Source organism: Canis lupus, chromosome 6 (genome assembly GCF_003254725.2).
Source record: "Canis lupus dingo isolate Sandy chromosome 6, ASM325472v2, whole genome shotgun sequence".
Lineage (NCBI taxonomy): Eukaryota > Metazoa > Chordata > Mammalia > Carnivora > Canidae > Canis > Canis lupus.
The window spans coordinates 12,568,700-12,596,142 of record NC_064248.1 but is presented as its reverse complement, the minus strand read 5'-3'; the positions used below and the strand labels follow the sequence as shown (position 1 = coordinate 12,596,142).

Here is a 27,443-nt window from a genome sequence, read left to right as displayed (position 1 = left end):
CTCGGGGAAACCAGCCTCTGACATTGTCATCAGATTACTTTGGCCTATTCTTGAACTTCCCATCAATGGGATCACAGAGCACAAACCCTCTTTTGTCTGGCTTCTTTGGTTCCACGTGACTTTTGCACGATTCATTCATGTTGTTGGATATAATGATTGGCTGTTTTCATCGCTGTGCAGAATTCCATCCACAATTTATGTATCTACTGGAGGTGGATATTCCAGTCTGGGGCCATCATGGAGACCTCTGTAAGCACTCGTGTGCACATCTCTGGTGACCATCTGCACTCATTTCTGCTGGGCGTAGATCCACATGTGGAAATGCCAGTTGACTTTATCTTAAGCAATATGCATTCCTAGTGTTCTGGAGTCCACGCCTCGTTCATTTCCTCCAGTCTCTCCTTTGATCCGCACTGGAGCTCCGAAAGCACACAGATCTATTGCCCCACTCATTTTACCGAGGGGAAACCATCGTGTAGAGTATATGAAGCAACACCCCCAGGTGTTATGGCACTCAGTCTGCGCCTGGCTGGTGTGACTCTGGGCAGTGGTTTTCAAGTCAGGCTGGGAAGGCAGGCCTGACAGGGTGGGGAAGGGGAGTCAGATTGCTGGGGGTGAGGTCTGAAAGCACCTGGCCAGCAAGCAGGGCCAGCTTGGCAGGGGTCCTCTCCTTGGCCCAATGGGCAGCTCACCTGTTCACCTTGGACCCTGCTGACCATTATCCACCAGATGGGGTTAAACTCCATGGAAACATCAAAAACGTTCCCTCCAAGACCCCAATTAGTACTATGAAGGCCCATAAAAATAAGGGATAGACACATGGCTCAGAATAAAGGGATCAATGCAGTACAGGTCACAGAGTATCTACTAAAGCACCTTCCATATGCTGGGTCCATGCCACGTGCAGACCACTGAGTATACGCTGAGCTTCTGGATGCTGGTGTCATGCTGGTACAGTTCACGGAGAATTTACCCAGCAGTACCACACCAGTATAGATCACAGAGCATTCACTGAGTACCTTCTGTGTGCTGGATCTGTGCCAATAAAGGTCACAAAGCATTCATGGAGCACCTCTGTATGCTGGACCCATGTTAAGTGTACTTCACTGAGGATTTGTCAGCACTTTCTCTATGCTGGATCCACACTATAGAGTTAATAGAGTATTTGTTAAGTACTTTTTATATACCAGTGTTACACTGAGAACCAGGGTCAATGGGTTGGGATGACCTGGCCTTGCCCTCGAGGAGCTCATAGTCCAGAAGGCATTAGATGCAAGCAGAAATCCCAATGCCATGTGATTAGTACTCCTCATCCCTTTGGGAAACCTTTGAAAACATCTACTATGTGCTGGAGTTGAGAGAAGAGACACAGCATAGTGTGAAGGCTTCCAAGAGGGGACAGGCTTCCCAGGGCACACAGGTACACCAAGATGCCTGGGTGCCTGGCATGGCACCTGGCTCCACAGTGGGCACCAGCAAACAGATTGTCAAGGGATAAATGAGTGTACGAGGTGAAAAGAGAGGTGAAAGGGTGCTTCTGGCCTAGGGACGAGCAGAAGGGAGTGCACAAAGCATTGGGCAAGCCGCCCAGTGTGTGCAGGGCAGTCATCAAGGCCGGAGGGTGGGGCTGTCTGCCAGGCGCTGACACTGCCACCTGCCCTGGCTCTCCCAGGGTCTGGTTTTCCTACACTGGCCCCTTGGCACCTAGACAAGTCTGGGTGTCCATGGCTGCTCTCCTCACCCACCTGCTGGCAGCCACTCTCTGCCTGCATGCAGCAGTCACTCTACCTGTGACCAGGGCAGGGTCATGCTGAGCCCATTACACAGATGAGAGAACTAAGACCCTTAGGCAGCAAGTCCCAGGGCTGGGTGTCTGAGCAGAGCAGGCTGGACCTCAGTGCTCCAATCTCTGCAGAGTTTGACACCTGTGGAGGGGCGGGCTCAACGCTGGGCTTTGGGTTACAGAGAAAAGGGAGGACCCAGCCCTGGAGCTGAGGACCCCACAGAAGTACAGCCTCCTCTACCTCCTCCCAAGACAACCAGCCCAACAGCTCACCTTCTCCAGGAAGAAGCTGTCTGTGGCCAAGAGTGGCTTAATAAATAACAATACAACAGAAGCAGTGCTCTGGGCTGAGTTGTGTCTTCCCTAAATGCTTATGTTGGTGTCCTAGCCCCCAGTACTCAGAAAGTGGCCTCATCTGGAAACAGAACATCTGCAGATGTCATCAGTTAAGAGGAGGGTGAGGCCCTAACCCGCTACGACGATGAGGGTGCTTATGGGATAAGGAGAGACACAGAGTTGAAGCCCCTGATGCCAAAACCCCCAGAGGCTGGGAGACAGACACAGAAGCTTCTTTAGAGCCTCCGGAAGGAAACCAACCCTGCAGACACCTCAGTATTGGACTTTTGGCCTCCAGAACTGGGAGGCCAAATGTTTGGGGGGGTTTTGGTTTTTGAGGGTTTTTTTAAGATTTTATTTATTTATTCACAAGAGATACAGAGAGAGAGGCAGAGACATAGGCAGAGGGAGAAGCAGGCTCCCTCTGGGGAGCCTGATGTGGGACTCGATCCCTGAGCTCAGGGATCACGACTTGAGCTGAAGCTACTGAGCCACCCAGGCATCCCCAAATGTTTGTTGTTTTAAGTCACAAAGTTCATGGTCGTGTGTGACTAGAGCCCTGAAGACAATAACAAAGTTATGCACAGTGTTAATTTTGATAGCTCCTGCCCAAAAGCCCCAAAGGGGGCTGTGCCAATGGGGTGGGGCAGAGGCCAACCATGCAAGGACACAGCTGATGCCTTTGTTCAAAATGGGAAACTGAGTCTGGGGCTGAGGGAGTTCTCGTCCACCTGCCACCAGGCGCAGCCCAGCCACCCTCTCTTCTGCTCCCTTAACAAATAGCAATAAGCCACCCATGATGCCAGCCTCACGGGTCCAAGGGTGATGTTGCGTTGCTGTGGCAACCTTCGATGGGCAGTTCTTTGTTTCTGGGTTCCACAAAACCCTCCTTGTCTCGCCCCGTGCTGCAGCCACTGAACAGCAGAAAGGCGGGCAGAAAAAAAAAGCCAGGAGACAAGGCCCCAGGACCAGGGGCAAACACCCAAGAAACAGAGTTCCCACAACCCTCCAGAACTAAGAACTTTTTCTTTACCTCCTTGTGGCCTACTTTCTTTCTTTATAGCCTCTAGGCAGACATTTTTTAAGAGGACGATGAATTGTTTTATTTAGGTTTTCACTTTCCTTTGTATTTACATACAGTTTTGTTTTTTGTTTTTGTTTTTGTTTTTTGCTATCCAGTTTTATGAGTTTGGGCAAATGTAGACTGCCGTGTAACCACCCCCACAATGAAGATAAAGAACAGATCCTTCATCCATCCCAAATGCCCCCATGCCCCGGGTACCCAATATCCATCCCCAGGTGCATAACGGCTGCTCAGTTCTCTGCCCCTAGAGCTTTGCCTTTCCAGAATGTCGTGTAAATGGAGTCGCATGGGTGGCCTTGAGTGTTTTTGTTTTTTGTCTAAAAAGAACTTATACGATGAAGTCAAAGTGCATTCTCAGGTGGAAAGAAACTGCTCTGAATGCCAAGCAGGGATTGACTTAGGTCTATTTAAAGTACATCTAAGACGAACTTGTTTTAGGGACGCCTGGGTGGCTTGGTAGCTGAGCATTTGCCTTCGGCTCAGGTTGTGATCCCAGGGTCCTGGGATCGAGTCTCGCATCGAGCGCCTCACAGGGAGCCTGCTTCTCCTTCTGCCTATGTCTCTGCCTCTCTCTCTCTCTCTGTCTCTCTCATGAATAAATAAAATCTTAAAAAAAAAAAAGACAAACTTGTTTTATACAAGGAGAAAATGGGCCTTCCTAAATCACTCATTACTGTTCTTGGCAATTAGCCTCAACCCTTCCATCCTCTTTTTTTTTTTTTCTGCATCGCCTTCTGAGTTTGGCTTTTTTACACTCGGCATCATGCATGTGAGGTCCATCTGTGTTGTCACTGTGCTCTGATGGCTCCTTCCTTTTTACTGCTGAGCGCTCTTCCATTGTCTGGATGTACAATGGCTTGTTTATCCATTCCCCAGTAGAGGGAGAAGGGAGTCATTTGTAACAGATGAAACATAGAGATAAAATTTAGAATGTTCTTCAACAGAGCTGACAGTCAAGGAGCAGCCTTCGAGATTGTGGGAAGCTTCTCTTAAAAGAGTTGATATTTCCAGCAGGATGTCACTAAACTAAAGGAGGAAAGTGGGCCTTTCTGCCTCCTCTCTGGAGAACAAAATTTCTATTCTGTGGCCAGGCCTACTGCTTAGATGACCTCGGGCTGTGGCATTTGTGGGGGGTGGGGAGGACAACCTCACATGGAGAGCTCCCAGACAGAGTCAGGGTCCAGACTTGGAGCCAGCAGGGAGGCAAGGACAGAGGCTGAATTTCCATCCTGAACAGGATGGAGCAGGGGCTTTGAAGTTGGGCACAGCTGTGTGGAAAATCTCTGCAGAGTCACTTAGGTGCTGAGAGACCTAGGGGAAATTACTTCCTGTTTCCGGGCTGCAGCTTCTTTGTATGTAAAAGGAGATACTATTGCCAACCCGATAGGTACCATGAGATGAGATGGCTCAAGAGCAGAGCACCTGGGTGGCTCAGTCAGTTAAGCATCTGACTCCTGATTTGGGCTCAGGTCATGATCTCATGGGTAGTGGGATTGAACCCTGTGTCAGGCTCTGTGCTTAGCAGGGTGTCTGCTTTTCTTTCTCTCTTCCTCTCCTGCCCCTCCCCTGTTCATGCTCTCTCACGCTCTCTCTCTAAAGTAAATAAATAAATCTTAGAAAAAATATGGCTCAAGAGGCCACACAGGAGTGCCTGACATGCACTGGTACTCAAAGAATGGGCACTCTTTTCACCTCTCCCTGGAGAGCCCCCAAAGAGCCCAGGCACCATTTTCTTACTGGTGGTTGATCCATCCAGATACTTCCCATTAAAATCCACAACATCCTTGCAAAGGAGATATTATTATTCCAACTTGAAGGTGAGGCCATACGAGGTTAGGCCAATGGTTCTCAACCTTGGCTGCACACGGACGGGTAGATCAACAAAACGTGATCCATCCATATGATAGGATAGTACTCAGCCATAAAAAGGAATGACATTCTGATATCTGCTACACATATAAACTTCAAGCACAGAATGCTGTCACATGAATAAAACAAACCAGACACAAAGATCACATATTATAGGGTCCCATTTATACAAAATATCCAGCATAGGCAAATCCCACATAATGATAGAGAATAGATTAGTGGTTGCCCAAAGGTGGAAAGAACAACCTCTTAATGGGTATAGGGTCTCCTTTTGGGGGGATGGAAATGTTTGGAACCAGACGGAGAGGGTGATTGCACAACATCGTGGATTACACTATGCCACTGAATTGCTCACTTTTAATGTGAGCTCACTTTAAATGGCAAATTTTGGGGGTGCCTGAGGGCTTCAATCAGCTAAACATCCAATTCTTGGTCTCAGCTCAGGTCCTGACCTCAGGGTTTGAGTTCAAACCCTGTATTGGGTTCCACACTGGGTGTGGAGTCTATTTTAAAATAATATAAAATTTTTAAAAATAAATAAAATGGCAAGTTTTATATGTCGATTTTGCCTTAATTTTTTTTAACGCTAAGAAAAAAATCACCTGGGAAGATTTTAAATATGCCAGTGCCCCAACTATATCCCAGATCAAATAACCTAGAACGTGTCTCAGGGGCTGGGACCCAGGCATCGTATTAAAGCTGCTGGGTGACTGCAACAGGCAGCCAAGATTATGAATGAAAAGCCCAAGCTGCTACACGGTGAGTAACACAGAACTGGACAAATACTAGCAACAGGAATTAATCTGAATGTCTAACAACAGGTTAGTGGTAAACGCATAAAGAGATGACTGGAAAAAAAGAGGAGAGATGGATGGAATTGGGGTCTCTGGTCACAGAAGACTTTGGCTGCCCTTTATTTTTTTTTAACTTATAGGATCGGGTGGGGGATTAAAGGAGATTTTCTTTAAAAAAAAATATTTTATTTATTCATGAGAGACAGAAAGAGAGGCAGAGATATAGGCAGAGGGAGAAGCAAGCTCCTCACAGGGAGCTGGATGCAGGACTTGATTCTCCAAACCCGAGATCACGCCAAAGGCAGCTGCTCAACCGCTGAGCCGCCCAGGCTACCCATAAAGGAGATTTTCAATTGACCTGTATTGTTTGAATTTCTATGAGATTATATTCAAGTTTTATTTGTGCAACTAAAAGTAAGTTTTATAAGTGCATAATGACACAGGAAATGTTTGCCAAATATCTATCAAGTGGGAAGAAGAGAATATATAACTCATTATAATTATAATAAGACTGAAACATGGGGATCCCTGGGTGGCGCAGCGGTTTGGCGCCTGCCTTTGGCCCAGGGCATGATCCTGGAGACCCGGGATCGAATCCCACGTCAGGCTCCCGGTGCATGGAGCCTGCTTCTCCCTCTGCCTGTGTCTCTGCCTCTCTCTCTCTCTCTGTGACTATCATAAATAAATAAAAAAAAAAAAAAAAAAAAAAAAACAAGACTGAAACATGTATGGATGGAAGAATACATGTAAATGCACAAAAATGAAATACATTATTTGTGGGGAGGGCGTTGGATTTACCCTTGATGATACTTTTTCTCTTAAGAATTCGTTTAAGGGTTTTGAGGGAAGACAAAGATGGAATGCCCATCAGATCACAGTATTGTATAATATGCTGGATTTCTGGGAGAGATAAGTGTGTCCCGGTTATGGGGGAGATTGTCCTTCCTCAGGAGATATGTGCTGACATGTTTGAGGATGAAGTGTCCAGATGTCTGCAATTCACCCTAAAAGGTTCAGAGAGAAGAGGAAGTGATAAACCCAACATTGCAAAAGGTTAATATCCGGTGACTCTAAGTGAATGGCACTCAGACTTTCATGGAACTTTTCTTGCAACTTTTCAATACACATTTGAAATTTTTCCAAATAAAAAGCTCGGGGGCAGGGGGAGAAATCTCTTTTTTTTTTTTTTTTTTTTTTTGAGAATTCTCTTAAGATCATTATACCAATGCTTTTATGATGTAAAGATTTCAAAAATGAGAGGCCAATCCTCTGTTGGGTGATGTCACAGACACAATGGTCATACTCAAGACAGCAGCGGGAACTTCAGGAAACCAAAGGGCAGCAGGAAAGCAGGAGTGGGAAGGCAGAGGAGATCGCAGGGGCCAGGGGGGAATCCCACCAGGCTGGAGTGAGAGCTGGGTCAGGAGGCGATCCCCGTCTTGGGATCCCAACATTGTGGCATCTCCCTGCTCTGGAACCACTCCCACCTCATTGCCCAGGAACCTGACCCCTTCATTCAGTCCATGGCAGCCCAGAATAAAGGAAGTCACAGGAGGACAACATCTGGAGTTAGGTTGTCTTTCTATGTCACCTACTATTGTAGGGCTGACAGCTTTCTCGGCAGCTGCAAAATTTTGCCCTTATGCCCAGCTGTGGAACTAGCTGGATGGAAAGTAGGTAGGTAAGTAGACCAGAGAGATAGGCAAATAGCTTAACAGACAAGTAACTAGATACCTAGATATTTGTCTGGAAGGACGAATGGACGGTTGAATCAGGGGACAGGAAGATGGGGAATGGATGGGAGGAGATGGATGGATGAATAAATGGGGAGACTGGAGGATGGATGGATGGATGAATGCGGGATGGCTGAGGGGATGGCTGGGGGGATGGGTGGCTTGGAGGATGGATGGCTGGGGATGGATGGATGGCTGGGAGAATGAATGGATGGGAGGATGGATGAGGGATGGATGAATGGAGGGATGGATGGGGGTGGATGACTGGGAAGATGGCTAAGGGGACGGCTGGGGGATGAATGGGATGGATGGATGGATGGATGGATGGATGGATGGGGGGATGGATGGATGAGGGGATGGATGGGGGATGGATAGATGGCGGGATAATGGGGGAATGACTGAGGGGATGGCTGGGGGAAGAATGGGATCGACAGATGGAGGGAAGGAGGGAGGGACGGATGGATGAAGGCATGGGTGGGGAGATGGATGGAGGGGTGGGTGGATGAGTATGTGAGTAGGAAAGATAGGCACGTAGCTTGGTAGAAAAATAAGTAGAAGTAGATATGTAGTTGTCTGAATGGACAGAATGATGGGTGGTAGAAAATCTGTTTTCCTTTCCTCCTTCCAAGGTGAACACCAAAACACTTTCAAATGTTTCCTTCAAGTAAATTATGCTTTGCTGAGGCTCAGTGTCCTGGCTAATACAGCACTGGAATCCTAGGAGGTGCCTGTCCCAGTCCTTTCTTAAAGTGGTAAATGCTTGGGTTTCCAGGGTTTGGACAGGCAGTGGGGAACAGTGGAAAGAGGACAGCCTTTGGAAGCAGTTCTGATTGGACCTGGTGAACACTCCAAATGCAGGAGTTATGATCCCGTGACTCCAAAACTAGGAGAGAGTTCCTCTGTCAGAGCCCAGCCTGCTCGCCCATCCCAAACGCAGTCACAGGGCCATCCTGTGTGGAACTGCTCAGAGGAACTACTCACCTGCTGCAGGGCTGCTCGGAGGCTCAGCCTGGAACTCCCAGCACCCAGGTAAAAGTGCTCTACACTGTAAGGTGCTGTTCATCTGCTACCCTGCTCAGGCCTGGGGATCTCTTCTTCTCCCTATGCCTCTGCTTTGGTTTATACCCTCCTCCTACCACCTCTGAGCATACACTATAGTTTACAATTAAAATAAGCAGCTCAGGGAGTCAGACTATTCAGATTTCAACCCTGGCACCAACCATTCTAGCCACAAGCCCATGTGCAAGCTGCTAAAGCTCCCTGGGCCTCAGTTTTCTCATCTGAGCAATGGGGAGAACCTCAGCACCCACCTCAGAGCATTATAAAAGAATGAAACGGGTTCATCCAAGCACAGCACTCAGCATTTCTTAGCATGTGACCCACATTAATAATTCTGTTACTATGAATCCTCACAACCAATAGGACAGGTCCTATTATAAGCCCCATTTCAGCTGAGGAAACTGAGACCCAGAACTGTCTGACCATGAGGCCTGTGGTCTCAGAGGATGATGGCACCTATCTCACAGAGGAGGAGACGTACCATGTGAACTTCCCACACACAGCAGGTGCTCAGTACTGGTGGATCCCTCTCTGCCTCCCATGTCACCTCCAGAACAGGTGCCATAATGTGCTTAGGTAAGGCAAGGAGGTTTGCTTTCAAAATCAGGCCTCACCACTCCACATCCATAAGAGTGGCTACTATCCCAAACCCAGAAAGCAAGGGTTGGCGAGGATGTGGAGAAATTGGCAGGAATGTAAATGGTGCAGCCGCTCTGGAACACAATAGGGGAGGTCCCCCCAAAATTAAACACATAGAACCACTCCACTTCTAGGAGAAGAATCAAAAGCGGGGAACTGAAGAGATGTTTGCACAGCCACATCCACAGCAGCATGATTCACAGGACCCAAAAGGTGGAAGCAACCCAAGTGTCCATCACAGATGAATGGATAACAGAATGTGGTCCAGTCATACAATGGGATATCTTTCAGCCTTAAAAAGGAAGAAATTCTGACACCTGCTACAAACAACATGGATGATCTTTGAGGACATTACCCTAAATGAAATAAGCCAGACACAATAAGGACAAAGTGTGAAAGATTCTATGTATATGAGATCCCTAGAGTCACCAAAAACACAGAGTCAGAAAGTAGGTGGTGGTGCTGGAGGTTAGGGGGAGGGAATGGTGTGTAATGGAAACCCCGGTTTGGGAAGATGAAGGGTTCTGGAGCCAGATGGTGGTGATGGTTGCACAACAGTGTGGATGTGCTCAATTCCCCTGAAGTATACACTTAAGAATAGTTAAAACATGGGTGCCTGGGTGGCTCAGTCAGTTAAGCATCTGCCTTCAGCTCAGGTCTTGATCCCAGAGTCCCAGGATCGAGACCTGCATCAGGCTCCCTGCTTCACAGGGGGCCTGCTTCTAACTCTGCCCCTTACCTGGCTCATGCTTGCGCTCTCTCTCAAAAAAATAAAATCTTTAAAAAATAAATAAAATAAAAATCTTTTTTTAAAAAAGAGAAAAGTATGCTTTCTCAACCATATCTGCCTCGGGCAGGGCCTAAGCAGCCTGACCTGCTGGGTCCCCACCACCTGGATACCCCCAGCACATGCCTCCCCTCCTGCCCCTTCCTTTTCAGGCTAGAGGGGTGAGGCCCAGCCTCAAGCTTCTGCAGTCTCTCCCTCTCCTCCCAGCCTGGGCGCAGGGCTGTAGCCCCCAGAGAGAAGCAGTCCTCCTCTCCCACATGAGCTCAGACCCAGGAAAACTATTGCGGCCAACCCCCCTCTCCGGACGGCGCTGTGCCTGGCAGCGGCAGCCCTGGGATCCCAGGACAGAGGACTAAAGAGATTTGTCCAGGTTTCCACACAAAGAGGGTCTGTCTGTCTGTCCCACAGCAGCAAGGACCGCCCAGAGCCAAGCTGGCCCTGGGCCCTGAAAGCCTCCCCGTTCTCCAGCTTCGCCCCAGGACACTTCCTTTGTGTCCATTCATGAATTCAGCCTCCTCCTGGGTGCAGACAGCATCTTGGCTCAGGCTTTGGGAAACCATTTTTGGGCTTATGCCACCCCACAATGGTCTCAAGATCAAAATCCCAGGGGAGAGAGAGCCAGGAGCAGGAAGGGGTGGGAGGGGCTGAGACTGGACACTATGCCTGGTCCCAGGAACTCCCTCCAGGTCTTCCGGAGGCATTTCATGTGGACAGCGCCCCCTGGAGGTTTGTACCTGGTAGTACTGGCCGGACAGACCTGGGTAGCCCCCAGGCTCCAGCCCACAACCTCCCTGTGGCTCCAGGGGGGAACCTCCCCTATTCTGGGATAATGAGTCCCCATCTCTAAAGTAGGGACCACCCCTGCCTCACCGAAGTTATTGGAAGACAGCAGGTGAGACACCTTCTGAACCAGAAATCCTGGGCCGGGTTGGGGAGCCACCTCCATAGTCCTAGCAACAAGAGGCTGATGCAAGCCCACCCCCCACCCAAGTGTCCAAGAGTTAATGCTCATGGCAATCAGCCTCTGCCAATGCCACGGTGAGCTGAGGAAAGTGCCAGGCCTCTGTGCCCAGAGGCGTAATGCCAAAACATGCCCCACAACGTCTCCCAAGCAGAACCAGCTTGCTTCTTAATAAACCCTTTGGTGAAAAAAATAAATAAATAAAAATAAAATAAACTCTTTGGTGGCTGCGCACCCTTCCCTGTGCTCATTCCCTACTCTCTTTATGTCTCTTGGGATCACCTCCCAAACACACTGCTTGCCCTTGGATCCTTTTTTCCGGGTCTGCTCCTGGGGAGACCCAAACAAGGGCAGAGTTGGCCTCTGAAGATGCCAGCCACAAACCCCAGGGGCAAGCAAGGGACGTTGCTTCTGAATGCCTCCGGTCCCAGCTGGGGACGGTGCTATGATACCAGAAGGCTTGTGTGTACAGCACTCCACAGTTTGCAAGGCTCGTTCACACCCCCTCGCTCCTCGGGGCAGCAAAACACTCTTCCCAAATCACAGGCCTTCTCAGAGGCATGTCCCAAACAGGAATCTGCCAGAGGGAACTTGTGAGGAAAATCAGCAAATTTCTCCCCTGCCCCCGGAAGCCCTTGGCCCTTGATTTCCTCACCTGGAGGCAGCAAAGCACCTCTGGCACCACAATGAGGGGCCAGCCTCAATGCCTCACCCTCCATCTCCCGCTGGAAGGCTGGGGCATCCAGGAGCCTTCACAGGATGCTTTCACAGGAAATAGCATCCTCAAGGCTCGTGCTATTCCCTGAGGGAGGAATAGCCACTCCTGGGCCATGCAACATGGCAGAGGCCTTGAATGACCATCCCTGGCAACACAGTGCCCCATGCCCTGGCACAGCCCAGCTCCACCAATGGCCAACGGTAGGGCCACGGAAACTCCAAAGCAGTGTGCCCTGGAATAGGCTGAAGCTGGATTTCAGACCAACCCCATCCCCTACGGTCAGGATTTGGGCACCCATTCCTGAGCAAGGTAGCTGCCTTCTGGGAGATCTAGATCTATACCTTTCTGGGGCAAGATGCACACATGTGTGTGCACAGAGTAGGTGCACCACCCCAGGGGTTCACGGAGCCCAAAACACCATCCACATATCCTAAGAACATCTACACTACAAACAGACTCATCCACTCCTTCCTCTGGAGGGCTTTCCTGGCAAGAAATGAACCTTGGGTCTGTCTTGGATAATAATGAAGATCCCACCACTTTGGTACACTAAGTGCAGAGAAGTTTGGGGGGCTGCTGAGCAACCAGATATTCAAAAGGAGCCGGGGGAATCCCAAGAGCAATCTGGGCATCACAGGAAATGGGACAGTCAGATGTCTTGTGCCCCCTTGGACAGATGCAACATAAAGTTTCTCGCCTTTCTTGCCGAGAACATGGATTCTAAACCTAATCTAGCCTCTATAGCTATGCTATCTGACACAGCACGAGCCATATGTAGTCAAGTAAATAATACACCTTCTCTAAAAATAAAAATGGGAACACCTAGGTGGCTCAGCGGTTGAGCCTGTTTGAGTCTGTCTTTGACTCAGGGTGTGATCCTGGAGTCCCAGGATCAAGTCCCACATCGGGCTCCCTCTGCCTATGTCTCTGCCTCTCTCTCTCTGTATCTCTCATGAATAAATAAATACAATCTTTTTTTAAAAAACTAAATAAAAATGTATAATTCAGGGGCACCTAGGTGGCTCAGTGGTTGAGTGTCTGCCTTTGACTCAGGTCGTGACCTCGGGGTCCTCCTCTCTCGTGGGGAGCCTGCTTCTTCCTCTTCCTATGTCTCTGCTTCTCTGTGTGTGTCTCTCATGAATAAATAAATAAATTCTTTAAAAAACAAAAGTACAGGGCAGCCCTGGGGTCTCAGTGGTTTAGCACCACCTTCAGGCAAGGGTGTGATTCTGGAGACCCGGGATGGAGTCCCATGTTGGGCTCCTTGCATGGAGTCTGCTTCTCCCTCTGCCTCTCTCTCTCTCTCTCCCTCTCTGTGTCTCTCATGAATAAATAAATAAAATCTTAAAAAAAAAAAAGTACAATTCAAGTGCTCCATACCACCAGGGAATTATTGTCAATACTGACAGGTGAGACAGGGGTCTAGTGGTTAGGGAAAAACTGTCCTCACCAGTTAAAGATGTGGACTGAAGTCACACCATTGGGATTTGTCCTCAAATACTTCTGCAGAGATGAAGCAAATTTGGCAAAATGTTAGTAATTGTTAAGTTCAGGCTATGGGGTGTCAGAGGTTCATTATTCTTTCTACTTTCATGAATGAAAGTCTTCACTACGTGAGGACTGGAATATTCATACAATCTCAAAATACTCCCTCCCCCCCACATAGTACTAGTGACCAAAACAAACAATAATTTTACAGAGAGAAAACCTGGAGGACATCCATGTGAGTGGGCGATCCCAGTCCATAGCACCCTGAAAGACAGACGGACATCTCCCACCAGTTATGAGGCACCTAGAAGGACCAGCATCACTTCTACCAAAAACACAGAGCCTCAATCTAACCAGGAAACCCCGAACTGAGCCCGGGGACCCCCACCTTGGGGCAGCCCACAGAGCGACTCGCCTGGACACCTCCGAGACCATCGGATGCCTGACAGAGGAAGACGGGAGATGAATTCTGGATTCGAGGAGGCTAAGGAGACAATGCAGGGCACCCTGAATCAGATTCTGGTAGCTGGCACAGTGATGGGGCAAGCTGGCAAAATCAGAATATGGACTCCATCGGAGAAGGACAAACATTATATGTTCTCATTCATTTGGGGAATATAAATAATAGTGAAAGGGAATATAAGGGAAGGGAGAAGAAATGTGTGGGAAATATCAGAAAGGGAGACAGAACGTAAAGACTGCCAACTCTGGGAAACGAACTAGGGGTGTTGGAAGGGGAGGAGGGCGGGGGGTGGGAGTGAATGGGTGACGGGCACTGGGGGTTATTCTGTATGTTAGTAAATTGAACACCAATAAAAAAAAAAAAAAGAATATGGACTCCATGTGAAATAATATTGCATCAACACCAATGTTCCCATTTCTTCCCCCTCTTTCCCCTCGCATTTAATCAATGACTTGCATATATCCCCGTGTTCAGCTAGGTTTTATTTCTCTTATTATTTTTTTCATTGTGGTAAAAGACTCTCAACATAGAATTTTACTGTTTTAACCACTATTCAATGCCCATTTCAGGGGCATTGAGCACATTCATGCTGTCATGCAGCCACCACCACCACTGGCCGGCTCCAGAACGTTCCATGCCCCCACACTGAGACTCTGTCCCTGTTGCTGACCCCCAGCCCCTCCTCACCCCTCCAACTCACACCACCATCTGCTGTCTCTGTGCGTCTGACAACTCTGGGGACCTCATGGAACTAGACTCACACATTTGTCCTTTTGTGTTATCAGCTTATTAGCATACTGTCCTCAAGGTTCCTGCTTGCTACAGCAAGTATCAGAACTTCCTTCCCTTTTAAAGTTGAGTCTCTTTTCTTAAATTTCATCCCATAAGAGACGGCACTGGTACTACATTCACACATAGTGAAGGCTTTGGGGTCAAGGGACATGTAGGCAAGGAACTGTCCCATTGTCAGGAGATGCAACAAGCAGACCCCCCCCCCCCACTGCTGGGGAGCCCCTTGGGGTCTCCATGCTCCCTGCAGCTGCAGTCTCTGGAGTGGCCTCTTTGGTTCCTTCTGGAACCAAAACCTTGCCACTCATTATAAAAGCCTCAGTAGTGCCCCAGAGCCCACAGGGGAAGGGCCAGCTGCTGGGCAAATGCCCAGGCACTTGGGGGCCAGACCCGGCATCCTCCCCTCCAGTGGATCTGAGCCCAGCCTCAGACTCTTCCCTCATAGTGGGAACCCATTCCTGCAGCCCTCATAGTGCTCTTCCCTCTCCCAGCCTCCTGTAGAACTCCTGTTCACCCCCAAAGGGCCAAAAGTCACAAGCTGTCCTTCGCTTCTCCTGTCACGTCCAGCATCTACCCCGTCTCATAACAGCACTCTTTCCTTTTGGGCCACACCCTCTTCCTCTCACTCCACTGGGCTCAAGTGGAGCCACACCCCACCACCACCCAAGCCATGCCTGACTTCCAAATTCCAAGCTCCAAAGGACCTAGACTTGGCAGGCCCTTCCCCTGACCCCGGTGATAGGTTCAAAGGTGGGCATGCAATCCAGGCCAAGGCACAGAGACTCGATTCCAGGACAGTGGTGATTCTGCCGGGAAAGAGAAATTCTTGGTCTACAAGGGCTGTGAGCAGTCCAGAGAATGCAGCCACCAGAGGAAACAGAGCCCAGAAACAAAGAGACCCTGGATCCAGCTGTACCTGAACCCAGACACTCCTGAACTTCTCAGTTCTGGACACTAACTCATTTCTTTCTTCTGGTGTTCCCTTCTTTCTCCTCCTTCGTCCTCTCCTTGTCTTCATCCTCCTTCTCTCTCTCCTCCTCCTCCTTCCCCTTCTTTCTCTCTCTCTCTCTCTCCATCTCTCCTTCCCTCTCTCTCCTCTAAGCCAGCTCAAACTGAGGCTTTCTGTTACTTACAACTGAGAGCACCTGATTGACCCTCAAGGCCCCTTCACCCAGGCACGTGAGCAGAAACTGTACCCCTGGTTTCCTGCATGCTTGTCAATATCTCAATTCTGCATTAATTCACATGGTGTTATTAGGAAACTGAGTCTTCCCCTAAACTATGAGCTTCTATACGTCTGGGACAGAGCCCGAGATCCTGCATTTCTAACAAGCACTAGGTGACACCAACATTACTGATCCATGGAGTATGCTCTGGAATGGCTTTGGAGGGTCCTGCTCTCATGAATACCCACAAACTGACTTACAGAAGCCCCAGGCACCCTGGTCACAGGGGATCCAGTGCTCGTCACTGGCACAGCCCAAGCCGTCGCCCTAGACATCCACATTATAACTAACCCAGGCAGGCCCCAGGAAAGGTCTTCTCCACATCTCTTATCCCAGGTCCTCAAAACCAAAGACAGCTGTAAACCCATACAGTGGAATGCGACTCAGCCTTAAAGAGGAAGGAAACTCTGACACACACCCGAACAGGGATGAACCTTGCGGACATTATGCTAAATGAAATAAGCCAGTCACAAAGGGACAAACATGTATGACTCCACCTACAAGGGGTCCCCAGAGTCATCATCAGACTCAGAGACAGAAAGTAGACGATGGTGCCAGGGCCTGGGGGAGGGGATGTGGGGACGGGGTATTTGATGGGAACAGAGTGGTAGTGATGATGCACAGCAAGGTGAATGTGCTTTATGCCCCTGAATTGGACACTTAAAAGAGACTGAAATGGTAAACTTAATGTTACGTAAGCTTTACCACATTAAGAAAGGAAAAAAAAAAAGATCACATCCACATGCCATGGAGATCTATGGGTGACACCATGGCCGGCATTGGAGGGGAGGGTGCAGGCAGTCCCAGTGCTGAGGTCAGCGGGAAGACACATTAACCCATCTGTCAAAGCCTTGCTTTTGGTGCCATGGCACCACGGGTTCCACCCGAGAGTCACTGCCCAGCAGTCTCAGCCTCCACCTCTCACGCCTCCTGTGGTTCCGGGTTTCCGAGCCACTCAGGAACTGCCCTGGAATTCCCAACAGGTGTACATGGCAGCGCAGGAGCACTGTGCAAGAAGGACAAATTCGTATCAGCCCTGAACCTGCATACGTCTGGGCCAGATGTGTCTGGCATAGGCACGATTCCTACTCTTTACCTTGGCCACTAGGCCACTAGCACTGAGCTCTAGATGTGAAGGGTTTCCTTTTCATAAGAGGAGATTCAATTGCATTTGCAAAAAAAAAAAAAAATCAAAATATTTCAGCTTGGGGTGCCTATGTGGTAAAGCATTGCCTTTGGTTCAGGTCACAATCTCAGGGTCCTGGGATCAAGTTTCACATTGGACTCCCCACCCAGTGGGGAGTCTGCTTCTCCTTCTCCCTCTGCCCCTCCCCCAGCTTGTGCACACACTCTTTCTCTCAAATAAATAATCTTTTAAAAATATTTTCAGGGACACCTGGGTGGCTTTGCGGTTGAGTGCCTGCCTTTGGCTCAGGGCGTGATCCTGGAGTCCTGGGATCGAGTCCCACATCGGGTTCCCCGCAGGGAGCCAGCTTCTCCCTCTGCCTAGGTCTCTGCCTCTCTGTGTGTCTCTCATGAATAAATCAATAAAATCTTTTTAAAAAAATTCAGCTCTACTTAAATATTTTACGTAAGTTTTTGACTTACGTAAAATATTTTTTGACTTTTGACTTTTTGACTTTAAGTTTTATACTTATTAATCTTCATTTGTATTTTGCCTTTCAAATTTAAGAAAATTCTGGATGCTCTAGAATAAAAATAAGTAACTTTTTTTTTCGATTTTTTACTTTTGGTTTAATTTACATTTGTAGGGTATTTTTTATTTTTTAAAAGATTTTATTTATTTATTCATGAGAGATACACACAGAGAGAGGCAAAGACATAGGCAGAGGGAGAAGCAGGCTCCCTGCCAGAAGCCCGATGCGGAACTCGATCCCAGGACCCCAGGATCACGACCTGAGCCAAGGCAGATGCTCAACCACTGAGCCACCCAGTTGTCCCTTGTAGGGTATTTTTTAAATTACGTTTTACATTTTCATCCTTTAGACTAGTGCTCTCCAAGAAAAATTTCTGCAACAACTGAAATGTAAGTCTTGTGTTGTCCAATACGGTGGCCACTGGCCATATGTGGCTATTGGGCACCTGAATGTGGCCCCTGCAAGCAAGGAACTAACCTTTTATTTTTATTTAATTTTCACGAATTTAGATTTGAGTTTTTTAAAAATATTTTATTTATTTTTTCATGAAAGACACAGGTAGAGAGAGAGGCAGAGACACAGGCAGAGGAAGAAGCAGGCTCCATGCAGGGAGCTGCATGTGGGACTCAATCCCAGGACCCCGGGATCATAACCTGGGCTAAAGGCGGCACTAAAACCGCTGAGCCACCTGGGCTGCCCTAGATTTGAATTTAAATAGCCCCAGGTAGGGGCACCTAGGTGGCTCAGTTGGTTAAGCAGTTAAGTGTCTGTCTCTTGATCTGAGCTCAGGTCTTGATCTCACAGTCACAAGTTCAAGCCCTGTGTTGGGCTCCACACTGGGCGTGGAACCTACTTAAAAAGAATAAATAAGTAAAAATTTAAATAAATAAATGAACAGCCACAGGTGGCTAGTGTGACAGCCCTGGACTGCACAACTTTAGATGATCAATTAGACCCCAATTTAAGTGAAAATCTTTAATATAAATAATATAATTAGTGATTTTGCTGCAATGAAGAGAAAAATAACTGGTATGAAATATACCATAATGAATAAATTATGTATACCTTTATCTTGTTGCTCATCCAAGCATTGCTGGCCCAGCCATAAATGCCAAGACACACGTGAAAAAACTAAATTCAGCTGCCTTTGATAGTGGCCAGCCTTCAATCATATGACAGCCACGTTTTAGAGTGTTCCATTTTTGTCATTATAGAAGTATATTTGCCAAGGAGGACAGAACCCATTTTGTCGAAAAGCTTGTTAGCTGGGTTTTTAACTTTAAATATTCAGACATATGGTGTGTGGACTTCCGCTGGGACACTCACTCCAGCCCCACAAATGCTTGGGGCGGGCCTGTCCATGAATGAAGGCGGCTGCACGGGTGGTGTGTTGAGAGCCTTGTCAGACCCTGCGAGGGTGTGGGCAGCAGGGAGGACTCAGGATTCTAGTCCCTGTGTCCAGCGAGGACAATCGCATGAGCTCTGGCCCTACTCCACAAACGCAGGTGATCATGAGGATTATTATCCCCATGGTGGTGTGGGAGGCAGAAAAGCAAAGCACAGTCCAGGTGTGAGCCTGACCATGTGGTCCATGACTACGGGCAAACCAAATACGGGTGGTGAACAGAAGGTGCTAGGCGTGAGGCCTGGCACGTGGTTCTTATTCCATGAAGCCCAGAACTGGCCTGCCCACAGTAGCCCAGCAAGACAGAGCACCCGGGAGCCCCTCCTCGCCACCTCTTCTCCACGCACAGGGACCCTCTGACATCAGCACAAGCCTTGCCAAGATAGAAGGGTTCTCCAACAGCCCCGTGGATCTTGAGAAATTTGTTTTGTACAGAGCGCTTTAAACTCTCCCTGGAAAGAGGCTGTGAATAACAATCACTTGCAGAAATAACCACCACTTTGGAGCACCAACTGTATACCCGCACTGGATGCTTCTCATACATATCTTCATCACTTAAAGAACAAAAAAGTGTTTATGAGACCCATGACTTTCAGAATTTCTGAGCTGGAATAGGATTGGTCCTAAGTGACCTTGAAGGGATGTCAGGTAGTAAGATGGGGACCTAAATGTACAGAAAGCCTACCAGGGCCACTGTATGCTTTACCAACCCCATGTTAGCCTCCAGTACAAGGATGATAGCATGGCTCGGTGATTAAGTTACCTATGCAAGAGAACCCAGCAAAGAGATGAGCAGAATCAGCACTCAAGCTCCAGGCTCCTTCAGCTTCTCGAGAACACCACTACAGGATGAGCTGGGCCCTGACCCTCCTGTGGCCTTAGGAACAACTTCAAGCCTGTGGCAAGAACTATGCGATGGGGCCGTTCTGGGGGCACCCTATGCCCCAGTCATTGTATAACTAGGCAGTCAGTGAGCATCACGTCGAACTTGTGACCCATGGGACGTGGCTAATGCCCAGGATCGACAATGGATCAAATATGTGTCCACACAGAGAATTCTCCTGGACGCTGGTGCCCTGCTGCAGAGATGTTCCCCAGCAGTGTTACTTACAGAAGTGGATTCCAGGAAGCAATGAAAGCCTCTGAAAGTGGGAAATAATAAAAATAAACCAGTGTTCGATGATGAGATGGAATATGAGGCACACATTAAACTCAGGTTGCGAATAACTGTTAAAGACAAGGGAGACAGGCTTGCAGCAGGTCACATTTTTAAAATTACAACACAATGCTAGCTACAGCGTCTCTGCAGAAAAAGGACAGCAAGCAAACAAGCAGCACATTTCACAGTGATGATCTTAAGATGGTGGGATGAAGGGGGACTGTTGCTTTCATTTTTATACCTACTTCCCTTGATTTAAAAAAACGTTGCCCAAAGAGCACATGTTGCACTTATAATTGCAATGCTGCTTTATAATGACTCCCACTTAAAGTCAGATTAAAAAAGGGGCACCTGGGTGGCTCAGTTGGTCAAGCATCTGCCTTTGGCTCAGGTCATGATCACAGAGTCCTGTGATTGAGCCCCACGTTGGGCTCAATGTTCAGAGGGGAGTCTGCTTCTCCCTCTGCCTCTGCCCTTCTGCCTGGGGTCTGTCTGTCTTTCAAATGAATAAATAAAATCTTTTTTTAAAATTTAAAAAATAAAGTCAGATTAAAGCAAGAAAGCGGGATCCCTGGGTGGCGCAACGGTTTAGCCCCTGCCTTTGTCTCGGGTCATGATCCCATGGCCCCGGGATCGAGTCCCACGTTGGCCTCCCTGAGTGGAGCCTGCTTCTCCCTCTGCCTCTGCCTCTGAGTCTGCCTCTGTCTCTGCCTCTCTCTCTCTGTGTCTCTCATGAATAAATAAATAAAATCTTAAAAAAAAAAATAAAGCAAGAAAGCAGACCAAGGTCTTCAAAGGTTCATTTGCTTGTCCAAAGTCACACACCCACTGGTCATTCACCAGATCTGACTGGTACCTATTCAGATGCCAGGTGCTGTTCTGGACAGCAATGGGCACAAGACAGCAGGACTACACTTCCCAGCCTCCCCTTGCAGGAAGGTGGCCACATGGGTAAGTCTCCCCCTGGGGAATGGAAGCTATCTTGTAAGGCATATAGAATCCAGGTTGGTTTTCTTCCCAAGTCAAGAATTAGAACACTGCTAGGACCAGAAGCACCCTGTGTACCCAGAAGCACCTGCCCCCCCCCGCCCCCGTTAGAGATAGCCAATGAGCTGATTTTGCAATAATCATTTGCTGGCTTTCCATATACCTTCCTCTGCATTCCTAAACAACAGGTGGCTTCCTATTCTTGAGCGTCAAATGACTGGATTCATAGTTCTCCTTGTGTTTTGCTTATCACTCAACATGTCTATAAGATTTATCTGTACTGTTGCCTGAAAGTGGAGGTACTCTCACTGCAGGATATTATTCTATTATAGGGATGCACACTACTCTACCATTGACGTTTGGGAGGTCCCCAAGTCTTCCTTATCATGAACAATACTGCTGAGAAAATTCTCGTCCATTTCCAATGACACACATTGTGCACAAGTTTCTCCAGGGTAGATGCCCAATGAAAATGAGCAGCTTTTTGTATGCTCACTGCTCATTTGTGTACTCTCCTCTCCCTCTTTGTGTTTATCTGCAAAACGATTTGTATTTTCACATTTTCTATTCGTCTTTTTCTTCTTGTAGTTCTTTATATTTCCTGGACGTTAATTATCTTGGTGGTTAAATTGTGCTGCAAATATGTCCTTCATAGCTCATCTTCTATTTTCTTCATGGCATTTTTCAGTGGATAGAAATTCATAATTTTTAACATGCTCTAGTTTATCTCTCTTTTCTTTAATGGTTTTAACCTTTTTGTGCCTTCAGATATCTTTACCTACCCTGAAACCCAAAAGCTAGTCCTTTCTATTTTCTAAAAGTTTCAAGTTGTTTTTTTTTTTTTAATTTCACTTATAAATTTTTAACCCATCCAGGGCTTTTTTCTATATGGTGTGAGGTAGAGCTCCAGTTCCACTGTTTCTGTCTGGATAACCAATTGTCTCAGTACCATTTATTTAATAGACCATCCTTGAGTTGGTGAATCAGCAATGCCACATTTCACAAAAATCAAAAATTTTTTTATATGTCTGAATCTGCTTCTGGACTCTCTATTCTGTTCCAGGGGCCAATCTGCCTAGCCCTGCACCAACACGACACAGTCTTTAATTCCTATAGCTTTATGATAAGTATTTTGATCTAGGTAAATCATTCAAGGGTTCTAGACTAGAACCTTAAAAGACGGGCTAGTCCCACCATTCATTGAAAAACAGGCTTAAAGATGGAAAGCATCTTTTTACAGTGTCACACAGCATTTAACTAGGAACACTGTTAAGGGCTGAATGGTTCCCCTTCTCCTTCCCCCAGAATTCATAGGTGAAAATCTAATTTCTGGTGTGATGGCATCTGGAGGGGGGATCTTTAGGCCATAATTAGGTCAAGAGGGTGGGGCCCTCATGAATGAAATTAGTGCCTTATAAGAAGAGGCCAGAGGCTCCTTCTCTATCTACTACACAAAGATACAGTCTGTAGCTCATAACCCAAAAGATGTCTCTCACCAGAACTCAACCATCCTGGTACCCTGATCTTGTACTTCCAGCCTCCAAACCTATGAGAAATAATTCTCTATTGTTTATAAGCCACCCAGTTGATGATATTTTATTAAAGTAGCCAAAGCAGTTAAGACAAATGCCCATCTCTTGTCCTGGAAAGACATTCCTGTGCTATTTAATTGGGCAGCCACTAGGCACAAGTGGCTACTGAGCACTTGAAATACAGCTAATCCAAACTGGGATGGGCTGTGGGTATAAAATACACAGATCTCAAAGATTTGCAGTGAAAAGAGAATATAAAATATCTCATGGATAATTCATTTATATTGATTATATGTTGAAATGACAACAGTTTGCATATCAAGGATTAACTACAATATATTCTTAAAATTAGTTTCACCTGTTTTTTAACCTTTTAATGACAATGAGATAGAAAATCAGTCACACATTAAACTGAAGAGCTACTAAAAAATGTAGAACTACGTATGTGGCTTGTGTGATATTTCTTCCCGATAGCACTGGGTCATACTATTAAATTCACTCAATCAGGAAGCCTTTATTAAGGACCTAACTTGTGGGCTGCACCACAATAAGGGCTGTGCAATGAGAAAGGGAACAGAAATAGTTCTAATCGATGTGCTTCACTTCCTCACTGGACTCATTGTAGAAACTGCATCAGCCCAAGCACGGAAGGAAAAAGCTCTTGGTCCAGACCCTGGCCCAGATGGAGAGCTCTGTCCCAGTTGGAGAGAGCATTACCAGTGTCCAGATCTACAGATCATTCAGACCAACCCTTACAAGTCAACCAGCTGAGGTTCAGAGAGGATGAGACACCTACCCAAGACCACACAGCAAGTGCAGGAGAGGCAAAGGCCCATAGCACAGGCTTCATAGCTCCTTCCCTGCATGTTTGCATCTATCGCCTCTAGTCCAGACTTTGCTTTCCCTTCCAGCAAACCCTCCACCAACTTACTGTACTTCACAATAGCAAGCCTTTGAAAGTCCAAGTGCCCGTATCAGAGAAGACTCTGGATTTGGACAGCCAGCCCTTCCTACCTTCCAACCCAAAGAAAACCCACAAGAACTCCTCCATGTGTCCCCTTTTCCAGTGGGACTCCCCAATTCTATGAAGGAGAATTCACAACTCCCTCCTCCCCCAGAAATGGAGGCTAAGACTGAGCAGTTAAAGCCCAGTCCTGCCTCCCCACCCACCTCACCCAGCCCCATGCCATTTTCAGCCTAGACATCTGTGATCAAGCTTTGCCATTTGACCGGAATTTGGGAGACCTCATGGGGACAGGGACTCTCAGCAACTGCAAGGAGACAATGAGCTACATAGATGCAGATACCAAAGTAATGTCAATCCATCTCAGACTCACCACCTGCATACTCCACCCAGAAGCAGGAGACCTGAGGCAGAGGGCTAAAAGTCAGCAGGGCAGGCTGGCCCCCTGGATGCCCAGGCAGGAGGCAAAAGTGCAGCTTGTCCTCCCCTCAAGTCCTCTAGGGGCTGGAGGCAACTTCAGGAAAGGGTTTTCAAGCTAGCTTTCAGGCAAGCAGACCCCACAGAATCCTACAGGAAATTAATAATGATAGACCTCCCCCATTTAATTTGTAATCAATGCAGCAGGGACTCGCCTTCCACTCGGCAATCCAGTGGGAATATCTGCCATCACCATTTTGGAAGAAACAGGCTCAGGAGTGACCACAGACCTCACACTGTGAAAAGGTCAAGAAGTACAGGCAACTCTTTCTGGGTCCTACCCTCAGTTTCTCCACCTTAAAAGAGCACTTAACTCGTTCCTCCAGCTTGTTCTGGGGGTGGTGAAGGCTGGGGGGAGGGTGAGGAGCCGGGACGGGGGCGGGGGCGGGGGCGGTGCGGGGCAGGCGAGGGCAGCGCTGGGGGGCGGGGGGACACCGCGGGTGCATGCTAACACCGCTCATCATTAACAGAAACGCCCGAGAAAAACTGAGCGATTCCTCCGCTCCTGGCGCCACGCAAAATGCTTCGCAAGGTCCCCAGGGATGGGGGCGTTCATTATCCCCGTTTTGCAGACCTGGAAATCGAGGTTCCGGGAGGTGAAGCGACTCGCCCCAGGGCTCGCCGCTAGGAGAGGAGGCGCTGGGAACCCGCGCTACTCCCGGATCCGGGGCGCAAAGCAGGGCGCGGACACTCTCACAAAAACCACGAAGTCTCTTTTCTGGTTTCTTCCGGCCGAGGTGAGGGTCCGTTTATCAACTCGAATTCCCTAGGCGGCGCGGGGAGCGAGCCCAGCGGCTCAGAGCTGGGAGAAAGCCTTGGCCGCCCCTCCCCACTCGCACCCCTCCCCAGGCGTCCCCTCCCTGCGCGCCCCTTCCCCGCGCGCCCCCTTCCCGGGTGTCATTTTCCCCGCCGGCCCCTCCCCTTCTCCCCGAGTGCCCCCTCTCCGCGCGCCCCCTTCCCCGCGCGCCCCTCCCCGTGCCGTCCCCTCCCCTTCTCCGCGCGCCTCCCCTCCGCGCGCCCCCCTTCCCCGCGCGCCCCTCCTGGTGCCGTCCCCTCCCCTTTTCCTCGCGCGCCCCCTTCCGGCGCGCCCCCTTCCCCCCGCGCCCCCTCCTATTGCCGTCCTCTCCCCGAGCGCCCCCCTCCCTGGAAGTCCCCTTCCCCGCGCGTCCACTCCCCGGGCGTCCCCTCTCCGCGCGCCCCCTCCCCGGGTGTCCCCGTCCCCGCGCGCCCCCACCCTCACCTAGCGTACTTCGTCTTCTGGAAATCCAGGAGCCGGGGAGCGAACATCGCGGCGATTCCATCAGCACCCAGCCCGGGGCTCCGACCAGCGGCGCTAGGAGGGAGCACGGAAGGGAGGGAGGGAGAGAGGGAGGCGGGGGCGCGGGAGCAGCAGGTAGGCGGGCGCGGGGCGGGGGCCGGCGGGGGGCGCGCGGAGCCCGAGCTGGCTGCGAGCCGAGCCTGAGCACGAGACGCCGACGCCAAATCCCGAGCAGATGGTGGCGGGGGCGGGGTGGGGAGGGGGGGCTCCGGGCCAATCGCCTTAGTCCCTGCGGCCTTGGCCCCCTCCGGGTCCCCGGAGGACCCCTCCAGCAGTGGCTGCGCGGAGGAGGAGGGAGAGGGAGGGATGGGGGGGCTTCCGATTGCAGCACCCCCCTCTCCCGGTGTGCCCTCCTCCTCCCGTAGTTTTCGGAGCGAGGTGACAGCCTGCTAGACGGAGCCCCGCTGCCCCCTCCCCCACCCACCCCCATCCCCGGCTGGGGCTGGGCTGGAACGGGAGCGGACAGTGCTGGCGCGCCAGCCATTCAGGCCCCTGGCGTGGCCGGCGGGGAGTAGACTTGTAGCTAGCGCTCCCCCCGCGGCCAGCGCCTCCTGCCTCCGAGCGCCTGCGAGGCGCGACGGCCCCAGGGGATCTGCCCGGGAATGGCGGCAGTCTCTGGGGAACCTCTCCACTTCCAGAGGCTATGACTCTAGGGACCCTCACGACCCCCAGGCAGGGACACACGCATTTGGCTGTGGGATTGCAGCGTACCCAGGATCTGCCCACCCCTCTCTGATCTTGTGCAAGATCCAGCTCTCTCCTTTAGGAGATCTTGGCCCCGGGTTATGGGCTTTGGGAAAGCACCCACGGGAGCAGATGACACCTTTGGGGGCTGTGGGAGGCAGAACAGCCTTCAACGTGGAAGGACAGATGCCCAAACTGAAAGACAAGCACCTCCTTCTCCCTTTCCTCCTCAAACCCCAGCTCCTTTCTATTTGTTATAGCAACTTTTTATTTGAGATCCTACTACACATCCAGAAAATAATCCCACCCATGGCAAAGAGACCCTATGGAATTCATTTCTGCCCTCCAGATGTTGGGCGCAGCCACTTGGCGGGCGTTGGTGTTGGTGGGGACTTGCAGGTACAAGTATTCAGAGGCTGCAGAGGGGCCAGGGCAGGCTGGAGGTGGGGACCAGGAAAGGGATCTAGGGATGCTTATGAGGTAAAATCCACTAGACCCTGCTGATGCATTAGAAATAGAGGGTGGCCACTGGGCTTCTGGCTGGCCCTGCTGGGTGGGGATGTGGAGGGAGGAGGAAGAGATCAGAGGAGGAGCTGCAGGGAGGTGAGGGAAGATGTGAGTTGGGTTTTGGCCAAGTGATCTTGAGGTCAAGAGTGGAAGCCTGGGCGTATAGAATGTGATGGATCAGAGGGTCCCCTAGGGCAGCCAGCCCACCCTGTGAAGAGATGCTGGGAAGGAAGAGCTGGAAGGTCCCTTGGAGCTGCAGGTTTTGAATTGCTCATCTGGACTTACCAGAGCGGCGACTTCCAGGATGATAGCCAGCCACCAGCCTCCTGCGTCTGTTTATTTCTACATTAAATAAAAGGAAATGCAATTTGAAATGCAGCTCTTTGGTCATATAAGCCACACTGCAAGTGCTCAACAGCTACATGTGACCAGTGGCTGCTATATCAGACCATTTCCAACACCGCAGAAAGTCCTGTGGGGCAACATGGCTCTAGAAGATCAGGAAGTCAATCAGGTGGGCGGTGAGCAGCCACTGGAAGTGAAACAGAAAAGACATCCCTTCCAGAGTGCATGGTGCCAGGGGAGAGAAAGTCATGTTCAAGAAACTTTTGTTTCAGTTGTCTTATATACATTTTGTGTGCTGGTCAGGATAGAAAATGTCTTTTTGCCAGGGGTCATGGTTAAGAGCGGGTGAGGCTCATGGCTACAGGGAACAGGGGACTGTCCCAAGGTCACACAACCAGAGGAGCTGCCCTGAAGCCCAGCTTCCCAGGCTCTGAACTCCAAACACGCATTTCATGGCCTCTTCTCAGACCTTGATCTCCATCACCATTGTTGTGACCCCGTCCCTAAGCCTTATCATCAGCCCCACTAGGACACACTGTCCCCAGGTGCCAGCCATACCTCCTCCTCAGCCCTCAACTTTAATTCCCAAAAAGGTCCCTGCTGGCTTTCTAAAAGTGAAAGAGATCAGAGGCCTGATCTCCCTGAGGCCCCTTCTGGGGAAGTCCAGGGCAGGCCTGA

The 27,443-nt window shown here is 49.4% G+C and overlaps 1 protein-coding gene and 1 long non-coding RNA gene across 10 annotated transcripts in view; one reads left to right on the top strand and one right to left on the bottom strand.

Annotated features, from left to right (window-relative positions):
- Nucleotides 1–25,355, bottom strand: part of RADIL (Rap associating with DIL domain) — a 127,376-nt gene extending 102,021 nt beyond the window's left edge. For 3 of the 9 annotated variants that reach the window (XM_035717587.2, XM_035717591.2, XM_049111177.1), the window contains exon 1: nt 25,152–25,307. In XM_035717587.2, coding sequence (XP_035573480.1) covers nt 25,152–25,198 — 47 coding nt within the window. In that variant the 5' untranslated portion in view covers nt 25,199–25,307. Of the gene's footprint in view, nt 1–24,485; nt 24,652–25,151 lie in introns of those variants that run through there. The other 6 variants (XM_035717596.2, XM_049111179.1, XM_035717595.2 and 3 more) reach the window with 6 other exon arrangements.
- On the top strand, nt 24,336–26,794 carry LOC112646365 (uncharacterized). Its single transcript, XR_007411161.1, has 2 exons — nt 24,336–24,648; nt 26,174–26,794. It is a non-coding gene; the product is annotated as an uncharacterized LOC112646365 (long non-coding RNA).
- Nucleotides 26,795–27,443: the final 649 nt, after the last annotated feature.